General features: G+C 34.9%; 1 protein-coding gene across 1 annotated transcript; it reads right to left on the bottom strand.

Moving 5' to 3' along the window:
* Window positions 1–6,346: 6,346 nt before the first annotated feature.
* On the bottom strand, window positions 6,347–11,088 carry LOC308690565 (arrestin domain-containing protein 3-like). The gene is made up of 7 exons (XM_081365112.1): window positions 10,705–11,088; window positions 10,571–10,609; window positions 10,405–10,465; window positions 9,731–9,878; window positions 9,524–9,620; window positions 8,881–9,137; window positions 6,347–8,657 (listed from the first exon to the last, which is right to left on the bottom strand). The coding sequence occupies exons 1-7, from the start codon at window positions 10,964–10,966 to the stop codon at window positions 8,205–8,207; spliced, it is 1,317 nt and encodes a 438-aa protein (XP_081221238.1). The 5' UTR covers window positions 10,967–11,088; the 3' UTR covers window positions 6,347–8,204.
* Window positions 11,089–12,440: the final 1,352 nt, after the last annotated feature.

The following is a 12,440-nucleotide window of genomic DNA, read 5'->3' as shown; positions in this document are numbered from 1 at the left end:
AGTGCCAATGAGAGCCAAGACAGGTGCCATGATTGAAGACTCTTGATTGAAAACAAACCAGGCCTCTGAAGAGCACTGGTATAAAATCCCTTTAATTCAAGTTGTTGAATCCAAGTAAAAATCCATCTCTGCAATGTGTAAAAAGTTACATATCCAGTGTAACAGTGCAGTGCATAAACACCAAAAACTGACTACACTTAAAACTGAGTATTGAACACGTTGCCATCTTGAATGGGCTGCCATGTTGGCTAGGTCCATTTTTGGTGATTTAGTTGGTCTAAATGCATCATTATTCTGGAATGAGGGATTTGTACAATTTTTCAATTTGTACAGCCAACCAGCACTGCAATAAATATAAATTGTAAAACGTGAGGTTAATGATGCATTTTGGAGTTGACACCATCTTGCTGTGTTTATCTTTATGCCCTGCAGGAGGAGTCGTGTCTCTGTAGGCTATTGCATTCATTCATTTATTTCACTCTGGTTAAGTTAAACATTTATATATTTCATAATAATTTAAAACAAGGAATATGCTTAGCTTTATTTAACCCAGAGTATCCCATTCTATATACACATTGTGTCCCTGATTAACAAGTATTTATATCAGAGAAAAGCTGGAGGGTGCAGATTATTCTTTTTTTGACATAATTCATGACTGTACCTTAATTAATTTAAACAGTGCTGTGCTAGTATGCATGGCTCTCTTGTTGACAAGTCAAATGTTAACAATACACAATAAATGAATTTGTATTTAGATACAATCTCAATGTCTGTTAATAAGAAAGTGATAAAACATCTAGAATTTGCACAATGTTTAATATTCTTTCTTAATATGCAATAATATAAGAAGACTGTTTAAATCTTCCTGTTTTCTTTGTATGTTGAAACTGCAATTTAAATAATAATAATAATTTTAAAAAGTTAACTATACATTAGCGTGAATGGTGGTTGGACTGTTTACTTCCCACTGTCTTAAAATTATATTTCAGAAGCTTGAAAAAAAAAAAAGAAATGATAGCTTATTTGTAAGTGTGGAAAATCTCCCTTTCACCTTCACATAGTAAAAAACCAACATTCCAACATAAAACCAAGAAATGTTTTCATTTTGGATCTGTACAGTTGCCTTGGACCATAAAAATATGCAGGGTCAAATTGACCCATGAACATCAGTCATATAAAAATGATGTATTCTCATTCTACAACATATTATTGTATCTTTACTTTGCATGCATGGTCATAATCCTAAATAAAAATTTGCCATTTTTTTACTCTTTTACTTATTTGCCTCATTTTTACCATCTGTGTCTGAGAAAGTCTTTTTCAGTACTGAAAATAGTGTGGGAAAACTCCTTTTTGCCTTCACATGGTAAAACCAATAGGTAAAACCAACATACCAACATAAAACCAAGAAATGGTTTCATTTTGGTTCTGGACAGTTGCCATGGATCATAAAAAATATGTGTGTACACTTCAAAATACATCAGTATATTACCACTTTGCATGCATGTCTATGACTTTACATGAGAAAAAGATCATAGGTTAACCGGTAGGCCATGTAGGCCTATCTGAGGTGATTTACTGATGTAATCATTTGACCTTGATGCTGAGACCCCATAATATAATTATCCTTCATTTTTCATATATTCCACCTGAATATTCACCAGTACTGAAATATCTGCTCTCATCTGCTCTACAGAGAGGCAGTGTTGCAAAAAGGCTATATATGTAAATCAGTTTTAACAGACTTCCGTAGAATAATAGCGGTCTGTGTTTATGTTTTACTTTCAGATTTAATAGCATAAATATTGCTGCTCAAACTGTGTACTCTCCAGGCAGCTGGATTTGTCTTTGAATGCATGGGAGTGTTAATGAGACAAAGGTGTGTACAAAACAGGGAAGAAGTGGGTCATATGTCATTCTTGGAATTAGTTGTTACATCCATGTTCTTTTGAACACGTAGCATGCACAACCTACCGTTGTAAAACTACCAATTTTACATTTAAAGTAAGAATAAAATTTAAATACAATATTTATTGATGTGTTTTGGTCATGGAACCTTTCATCATCTATTGAAAAGGCATATATTGATGGGCAATTTAAAAAAAAAAAGTGTTTTCATGGACATAGTCATTTGAGCTCTCCTAAAATTCAGAATTGTATAATAATTTGCAAGAATGAAGATCCTTGCAATTTCAATAAATAGATGACAATTAAACATTTAGCCGACACTTTTATCCAAAAAAGTGAGGAGCATTGGTTGTGGAGTGGTTAAGGGCTGATGGGAAATGTGTGTTATGAGATGCTTCTTGAAAGTTGTGCTGGTTTCAGCAGTTCGGGAGGTTGACAGCTCATTCCACCACAGAGGAGCAGACAGGGCGAAGGTTTTGGAAAGCAACTTTGTGCCATTATTTAGATAATGTTTATTCTTAAAGTAATACCTTCAATATCCAGCAAAGGTCTATGTCATTTACAGTACATTAATTTACATTCTCTCAAAACATGTGAGAAGCCAATCTCCTTTAAGACACATCAGCACATATCAGTGGCTCATGCTCATGCTCAAGTACAGTAGTCAACTGTGAAGTGGATCAAAACCTTTCATCAAAGTTATACATGAATTTTGAACAATTCCCGATCGTCTTAGGACAACTTTGATGAACTTTTTTAATCCACTTCAAATGTTGACTACAGTAGTTTCATAATATTTGGCCTATGCTTTTCAGAAAAAGAAAATAATCAACCACAATGCTATTTATATACAAATCTATTCTGAAGCTCTGCATGTGAATTTACACAAATGCATTAAAATTTAGATTTATGATCTTACTAAAATAGCCAAAAATAAAAGTTATAATAAATAATAAATATTCAAAGTTTAAATCTCGCAATTCAGACTTTATAGTTTCTATATCGTAATTGCAATAATTAAATAATGAGATGTAAACTCACAATTGCAAGAAAAAAGGTCAGAATTGCAATTCTGGCCTTTTTCCTCACAATTGTGAGTTAATATCTCGCAATTTAGACTTGTTTCTGAGGTAAAGTCTTCTGATGTAAAAAGTCACAATTACCATTTTTATTTTTTATAAAAAAAATAGTGGACAGCTTTCATACCTCCCGAACGAAAAACCTCTTCACGGAATTATAATGATTTTTCTTATTATACTAATCATTTAACAAGAATGAAAATGGGAGAAGTTTAACAATGATTAGCAGACGAAAAGTCTTTCAAAAAAAAAAAAAAAACCTCTATAAGACCATTTTGAAAGTTGTGAATTGTGAAAATGACATAATAGGATTGTGGCAATCAGGAGGAGAGTAATGCTTTGTTTGGCAAACATCAGTATGGCATCAGAATAAGTACAAGTGTCATACACCTGTGTGTGTCACGTCATAGGTGCCTATCCATAAACAGAAAAAGTTAGCTCCGACTATTCTGGCGTGTATGGCGTGAAGCTAAAAGCTTGTTGTCAAAACGAGTGAAAATGGACCATGTAAAACAGCCAAACTAAGGGTTACAGGACCAGCCAGCACAGCCATGTGGGGCCCAAATGGGTTTGACCTGGGCTATCTAACTGGGACCCAGCCAGTTTTGTCCTCGGTTTCCATGTAGGCCCCACATGGGTTTGCCCAGATGAAATGAACACTGCTTAGTGTGCACAGTACAGGCTGTTTAATGTATTTTAACACTTTACACTCTTGAGTGTGGACTCATATACACTCCCAGCCCCAGGAGTGTTAATTTAACACCGCTCTATCTGAAAGCAGGTGATGGCGATTTACTACTAATCAAGGAACCGGCTTTACTGACGAGATGTGCCTAACAGGTGATGTAATGTATTTTATCTTCAGTTGATTTCATCCAAGGTTGTGGCTGGAAGTAGTTCTTGTGTTTCTCTTTCCTTCAGTGATTATGCTTGTTAACAGCAGGTGTTCATCAATAATGCACTATCATTATTCAATCACTTAATTATCTCATTACCTCCAACACTGATTCAGTGTTACATTAAACAGCCTGTACTGTGCACACTAAGCAGTGTTCATTTCATCTGGGAAAGCCCATGTGGGGCCTACATGGAAACTGAGGACAAAACTGGCTGGGTCCCAGTTAGATAGCCCAGGTCAAACCCATTTGGGCCCCACATGGCTGTGCTGGCTGGGTCGTTTCAAGTTGACAAAAAAAACAAACCAATCCAATCAAGACGCTGATAATTAACTTTCTCGGTCAACTCTTTCTCTGGCTTTGATCCTGAGTTTATATGAATAATTATGGAGCACATGCATTAAAGTGTGACATCAGTAGCGAACAGCCAATCACATGCTTTGAAACGGTCACTGCTGCCAACTAATTTGCAGGAGAAGTTGCTAGAGGCAGGTTGATTTTTTGCTAAAAGTTGCTAAATGATGTTGTGATGTTATTGTGTGGTGATGGATCATTAGAATACACAAACTGGATCATTAGAATACACTGACATACTCAAATTGACTGGCGGCCATCTTGGCAAAAAAAATATGATGGGAAATTTGTTAGTTTAAATTTGTTTGTTTTCTTAAGGTCCCTTTTGAAAATGATGTTGTCTATAAGTAACTTTGCAACTACACGTTAACTTGTTCTAACCATTACCCTACCAGTCTACTGTTTGACAAAAAAATAAAAAATAATAATTAAGTCTCATTGAACACATACTGCTGCTGCAGTCAGCCATGGACTTGGTCACTGCTGTCACTTACTACAGACATCACTCACAATGCACTTTTGACTGCACTTTTTGCAGTCACGTAGACAGACCATGTGTTGTGACTGTGTTAGCAACTTTAACATTTTCTAAAAGTCACCAAATATAATTTAAACGTAGCTAAATTTGTTGCTATGTGTTTTTTGAAGAAAAAACAGTTGACTGTAGTCTGAAAAGTTGCTAAATCTAGCAACAAAATTGCTAATTTGGCATCAAAGGAAACACATTCTCTTGCTATGACTTTCTACTTGAATTCTTACAAAATTTAAGAAAAAGCAGAAAACAAGTCTGCTGAAAAAAACGATTTTTTTATTTTTTTTTTTCACATTGAAAAATATTTAAATGCTATTATTCTGATAAACACCACTAAAAGCAGAGCCACTTTTATGGTGCCTAAGACCCAGGAATGGCACAAGCTAAACTTAAACTTAGCTTGCTAGCCACCTAAACCGGCTTCATGGCATAGGGGAGACTGGGTTTGGTTGTAACACTTTTTGCTTCAGCATCTGTAACTCAGTTAATTTTTGAGCTAGAGTGCTTAAACTTTTATACAAAGTACCAACATTTGTTTACTACAAAAGGCACCAATTCAAACCTCTGTGAGAATATCACAGCCCTTATGAGTTGATGTCAAATACATGGTTTGCCTTTGTTACATTTCTTCCCCACTACCGGGATATTGTAACATGCTGGGGTAGTAATTAAGACAAAAGAAGCAAAAACAGCAGCCATACCATGGAATATGCTTCAAAAACAGGTTTACTGAAGCAAAAGAACATTTCAAAACAATGCCTCTTTATCGCCTCTGTGATCGACCACGGCTCAAATGCACTTTCTGTTTGACTCAGGAGTGTGTGCAGTGTGTAAATGAGTCTAACAAACTTCCGTGGTAACAGAGGTGGAAAAATCTGCATTGGGCACATTTTACCAACACTTCCTTTGGCTTTGAGTTGCCAAATGGCTTTAAACAGACAAGACGTTTTCATTTTCAAAGGTCTCAGAATCCTCACCACTGGCTTTCAACATTATTGTTGTCGCAACTGATCTGACTGACCCGCCCTTCTTTGAAACCTGTTTGAAACCTCAGTTCCTTTTTTTTTTTTTTACACTGGCAGGCACACATCTATCTGCCGTTCTTTTCCACTGTCTAGGCATTATGTAAAAATATTAAAAAGAAACAGTTTTTAGTTGTATGTAAGGGGATGGTTTTAACACCTTTTAAAGATGTGTTACAACCTGCCCCACCCCTGCCCCAGATAGTGTTTAGCTGTCAAAAGTTTGAAATTAGCAGGTTGAAAATGCATAATATTTTGCCTAAGAAACTACAATTTAATCTAATGTAAGTTTTGATATGATTTTATCTGCAAAAGGTAAGTACTAAACAAAAATATAGTTTAAGTTAAAAAAAAAAAAAATGTTTCTTTATAAAATCTACATGCACCTATTTACAGCCTTGACAGAAGTGGGTAAATTATGAAATGATCATAGGACTCTTAGGTTATCCCTGGACTTGGTGGTGTTACAACTCTCCCCATGTTACAACCATTCCCAGTCTGGCCTCTGGAAAATCATGGTTGTAAAGAAAAAAAAAGAAGAAAAAAAAACCTTTTGTTAAACCTCATTTATTCAAAATTATCAATGTTTCCAATAAAGTCAAAACAATAACATACAATATGGCACCTGTTCAGATTATATCTTTTTTCCATGTGTTCAACGGTGCCACAAACCAAATTCAAACAATGTTCTTCCGCAAGATACATGCAGTTTTATTTAGATGGCCCAAATTTAAATAGTGTAGCTTTAGAGAGTAGCATATAAAAACGGCTACTCATTAACCGCAAACAACATCAATACATAATTTCTAACTAATAATGAACTGCTCGAAGTCCTGTTTTTCCATCTGTTTACAAGTTTTACATGTTTACATCTTTTGTGTCCGATAATACGCATGCGTAAAAGGTCCTATAATATGCGTGCGTAAAAACAGTTTTTAATTTCATTCAAAAATAGAACAACTATATAAAACCCTTATTCAGTTCAGTTGCAGTATAAAGTCACAGTGATAAAAAAATTAGATGTAAACAAAAAAAAACTATATATATCATTTTTTCAGCAGACTTGTTTTTCTGCTTTTTCTTACATTTTGTAAGAATTCAAGTAGAAAGTCATAGTAAATTCAAGGGTTTACATACTTTTTCCTGCAACTGTATAAGGCATAAATAAAGCAGGATTTGTCTTTTTTAAAGGATGTAAAATAAAGCATTATAATGAAGGTTTAGATAGACAAAAATAAACAGTATAGGATCTATGTTTTTAGCTTAATAACAATAAACATCCCTAACTAAAAATATAAAAGGTATCATATTAATATTAGTGCTGTCAATTGATAAAAAAAAAGAAACTAATCGCATTTTTCTGAAATTAATCGCATCTAACATTAAAGTTTTTAATATATTTTTATATTGTAATAATTACACATTTAATCTCCAAATTAATGTAGAAACAACAAAGACAGTAGCCTATATTTTAAATATTTGTTTAATGGCATATTTTTATGAAAGAAGGCCAGTATCACCGATACCAATACTGCTACTGATGTCTTTAGTCATAACTAGCATTACAGAATAATTTCAAGCTATAAATTTCAAGCTTAAAGTGAATTATAATGTCACATTTACCTGTGTCCTTCAATATATCAGGGCTATATTCTTTCTATTGGCCCAGTCAGATAGGTTTAGATTTTTACTTGCCCTATTAAAATGCACAAAAAGTTACTGTTTTTATTGTTTTTGACCCATGTAACCTTGTAAACGTGCTTTATGATTTTTAGGTAGGTCTAACAAGTATGATTTTTGAGTTAACAAAACACTTCACATTCTTCACTGTGACTGCATAGCTTGTAAATTAAATATAGATAAATCCTTATTAAAGCTACAAAAGTTATTCAGTCAGGAGCAGTGAGGGATTTTCTCTTTTTCTTGTATCTTTTATTATCCTTAATGACAGACAGCAGCAGGTTTATTAGGCTGCTGTCACTTTAAGACCTGACACGCATCTCATTTTCTAATAACTTTTTATGTTCATTTAAGACTTAATTTAACTCATTTAGGACTGTGCTTGCAAGGATACTCAACAAAACAGGCTTTTATTTTGCATAATTTTGTGTTTTTTTGTCCGTTGCTGTCTGAAGCTGCTTTACAGACAGGAGACTTAGAAAAACTAAGAAAAACTTCTCTTTTGTGTCTTATAACGCATGAATAGTTTAAAAGCATTTGCATGAATAAGAGCGTGTAATGTAACGCTAGCCAAAGGATGACAGGAAAAATATTTAACACAATTAATGTAACATCTGTTTTAAAGCGTTTAACTGAAAAAAATAACACGTTCATTTCGATAGCCTTAATTAATATGAATCATTATAGCAATTTAGATAAAACAATAATAATAAAAGAAACCTAGAAGGGGATTCTAAGATTTTTCAGGGTGGTCTGGCATCTGTGGATATAGTTGATATTCCACATATGGAGGTGGAGCTGATGAGTCAGACTGATGTGAAACTGAAGGACCAAACTGACCCGGAGGTCCAGGGTAACCAGGTGCAGGAAACTGACTGAGAGGAGCTCCAGGGTAATCAGGTGCAGGAAACTGACTGAGAGGAGGTCCTGGGTAACCAGGAGCAGGAAACTGACTGAGAGGAGGTCTGTAGTGGCCAGGGGCACCAAACTGACCAGGCTGTCCAACAACATTAAGTGGTGGGGCAGATGGAGGCGGATTGGGGTATGCATTGCCTCTTGTTGGTTGATTCCAGATTTGAAAGTCATTGTTTGTACCACTACTTGCAGCTGATAAAGACTGAAGAGGAAGAATCACTATTGGGAATTTGATCTCTGGGTCTGAGGCATACGGCACATCCAGGTAGACCTAGGAACAAATTAGGAGTGGGTAATGGCAACAGAAATGTGTTTCTGTACGAGATGAGCAATCGGCACACCTCTTGATTTAAAAGATGGTTGCCATGTCAAAATCCAGTTTTGAACTAAACATATTTCAAAGCTGGTTTTTGACATAATTATGCCAATGTAATGTATTTGTTGACTTCATTGCAATGTGAGTGTTTGTCTTTGCTTTAGATGCTGAAACTCACCCTGAGTCTGTACTCAACCTTGAGGATCCTACAGTTTAGGATAGAGATGGTAAGGCTGGGAGGAATGGGCAGCACTTTGGTGACGGTTTTTCTTGAGCTTGGCTCAATAGGTTCCCCTTCCTCTTTAAAAAGGTCATGTGTGTGAAGTTTTCTCTTTCCTTTTGCGAAAAAACTGTGTTTTTCATACAGGCAGTATTTTGGCTTGATTGTACGGGATGAATTGTTCTGAACTTCAGCCAAAACTTTCAAGCCCTCTCCTGTAGTGAGACACAATGAGACATTATTATGTAAATTAAAATTACTTGATGAATTATCCCAAGAAACTATGACTGTCAATTCTGACAAAATAGGCATCTTAATTCAGAATCATCTTACATATATTATGAGAGATTTAAAAAAAATACACAATTAAAAATGTACATTTATAAAGAAAACAGTACTTTTTACATTATAATTGAATGTATACATGTTGTGTATGCTCTAAATGATGCTTTTCCACAACAAGTTGAGGGAGAAAAACAGGCAGAACCAGTGGTGAGTGGGTTCAGATGGACTTATGGTTGATTTCAAGCACGAAATGTGTATCTTCTTTGTCAATTATTACAATAGCTGAATCACAAAATCTGAAAAGATCTAATTTTACCGAGGTAGTATCCCATTTTCTCAGTGTTTATGTTCATGGAGACACTCCCAGAGGTGAAGAGTTTCATTTGTTTATCTTTGGTTCCATACTGAGGGGCCTAAACAAGACAAAACATGTAAAAGAGTGGTGACTGAACCTCAAAACATAGTAGAGGAACGTACGGTATACATTAGAAAGAAAGTGCATGGGATATAGTCGTAATCTCACCATTAGTTCAGGATTGGACACAACAGGACTGGGGACATAGTGAAACTCTGCTTTGGCTTTGCTAGAAATACGCATTGATCGGGATAGTTTTGTCTCCAAAGTGTAGACGACTTTTCCAACTGAACCTTTGAAGGTTGGTGGGAAGTGCCTATAAGAAAATAATGTCATGTGTAAACACAGAGTAATTGTACAGCAGAAAGTAAAGCATCATTAAAAGGTTGAAATTCTTGAAAAAATAAATATTAGCTAAATTAGAAGTTCTATTTTATTAATTCTATTTTAATATTTTAGATATATATTTATATTAAATTGTGCAGTCAAGCCATTTTTTAAAGATATTATTAATATCTGAAAAACTTGTCCACCAAATCAAAGTTAATGAGTCATAACCAAAATGTCTGGGTATTTAAAATTTTAAATAACAGTTGTGTTCATTTGCATACTCAAAGTGCAACTAAAGGATTAGTATTCTTAATAAAAAGATAAAAGATTTTACAAATATTTATGAAAACAAGATGAATTCAAAAATTACTATTAAAATACTTTTCTTTAGCCAATATTATCTCCGGCATCCTTCGTTGTTATAGAGTACACATACACATACACATTTTACAGTCAATTAGCCTACATTTTACTAGTTTACATTTTACTACATACAAATAACCGTAACTTACTGTAAAGGCAACTGAAAAGTGAATGGATAAACATGATGGCCTGGTGCCACAACCGATGAATCTAAAAAAAAAAAAAAAAAAAAAAAAAAAAGTTATACAGTTAGGCTATATCTAAAGTTTAATTCTCAAAGCTCTTTTTGCAATATTCATCCGCGAACAGACTTACACGGCTGTCCTGATGGATCTCTCAGCGTCTGGTCATTACCTTCAAGATCAAGTTACAGAACAAAATACAACTTTTTAAATCGATCTGATTTCCACTAACTGTAGGCTACAACAAAAACTACATATTCCTCTTACCATGCGTTTTTTCCTCCCGAACGAAAAACTTCTCCACGGAATAATACTTCTCCTTATCCGAGTAAACAACAGTGGTTTTCCCGTGACGCTCGCTCCAGCAAACCTCTGCTTTCCCTTTAATTTTCACACTCAGTGACTGCATTTGAGTGTCCTTCGCTACATCTAGAATGACTTGTCCCGATATAAGATCCCCGCTGGTGAAGGTATTGTTCTGATTGATAGGATTGTAAATGACAGAAATGTTTTTCACGGTGAGGGACATCGTGTCTCCAGTCCATGTAGTATCCGCTGTCGTTTGAACTCAATGGAATCGCTTTGGTAGTTTGGACCATAGGTTTGGACTGGCAGGCGCGACTGCTGCAGGAAACAATCAGCAAAGTATGTGGACTTCCAGCTGTGGGTGGGGCATAGAGACAAGAGCGCATTTAGGCCACGCCCACACCGGGGAGGGGGGGGGGGGACAAACCAACCGTCCCCATTGACTTTGCATTGCGAGAAGCTGCCTCCTTGTCATTTCTTGCTTCATCCACTTTTATGTCATAAACACTCGTTTTTTGGGGTCAACAGCTTATGAAAACTTATTTCTGGGTTTCTTAGCTTGTTTGCTGTACACCTTGTCACACAGCAGCTTTTAGGCATTATTCTGTCTTTTCTTAGAAGCAAGAAATGACAAGGAGGCAGCCTCTCACAATGTAAAGTCAATGGAGACGGTTGGTTTGTTTTTCCCCTTGGTGGGCGTGGTCTTCAGATTATGACGCGTTGCGCTCTGTCTATACCGGAGTTTGAAGCACGTAAGCCGCCTTTCCACTGCACACGACATTCACATAAGATTGTCGCATTTCGCCCCCCCAGTGTCCCACGGAACTTTCATTACGATCGTACACGGCAATTTCTTTTATTATTTCTTTTTGCATCTTCTGTAAATGAGTGCAACTTTGTGCATTTACCATGGTTGAATCATCAGAAATGAGAAATGACCGCCAATAATTTTGGAGGGAAAATTAATACAACTTTAAAAACAATATATATATATATATATATATATATATATATATATATATATATATATATATATATATATATATATATATATAAATTTTTATAACATTTTTAATAATTTAATACTTTTTATTAAATTAACTTGAATAATTCTCAACTTGCTCACACTGATTTGATTGGACTACACTGGGGTGTTTGGCTCAAGGTTATGGTGCAAAGGACCCTTGGTTGAAATCACTCCGAACCATCCCTTTAAACTCATTAGTATATTTTTGGATAAAACAGATGAATAAGGTATTTTTAGTTAAAAGACCTATTGTGAGAGTAGCCTATCGCCTTATATATATAAAACTTTTTTTAATATATTTAAATATATTCAGAATATATTTAATTTTTGACAGGAATAAAAGTGATCTGTGAGGGATAGACGTATAGGCCTAATTGTTCAGCTGACGAAATGTCTCTCCGACAAAGAAAAAAAAAACTAGTTATAGTGTGTGCCATTAAAGTCACAATGAAATCAAAATGTTTTATTTTTATTTATTTTTTTATGGAATATTGCAGTATTTATTATAAATTCTATATTCTGTGTAAATCTTTTTTATTAGCCTATTATAATTCATGTATAATTCCTCAGGACAACCTGTCACTCACAATGATCCAACAATCTAATCAATTCCCAATTGATAAAATCAAGTCCTGTCCTACATTTTTTCTTGTTCGTTTCACTCAGACAT

This window comes from Scardinius erythrophthalmus, assembly GCF_964197995.2.
Source record: "Scardinius erythrophthalmus genome assembly, chromosome: 5".
Lineage (NCBI taxonomy): Eukaryota > Metazoa > Chordata > Actinopteri > Cypriniformes > Leuciscidae > Scardinius > Scardinius erythrophthalmus.
The sequence above is the reverse complement of the archived record's forward strand: the minus strand, read 5'-3'. Positions and strand labels throughout refer to the sequence as shown.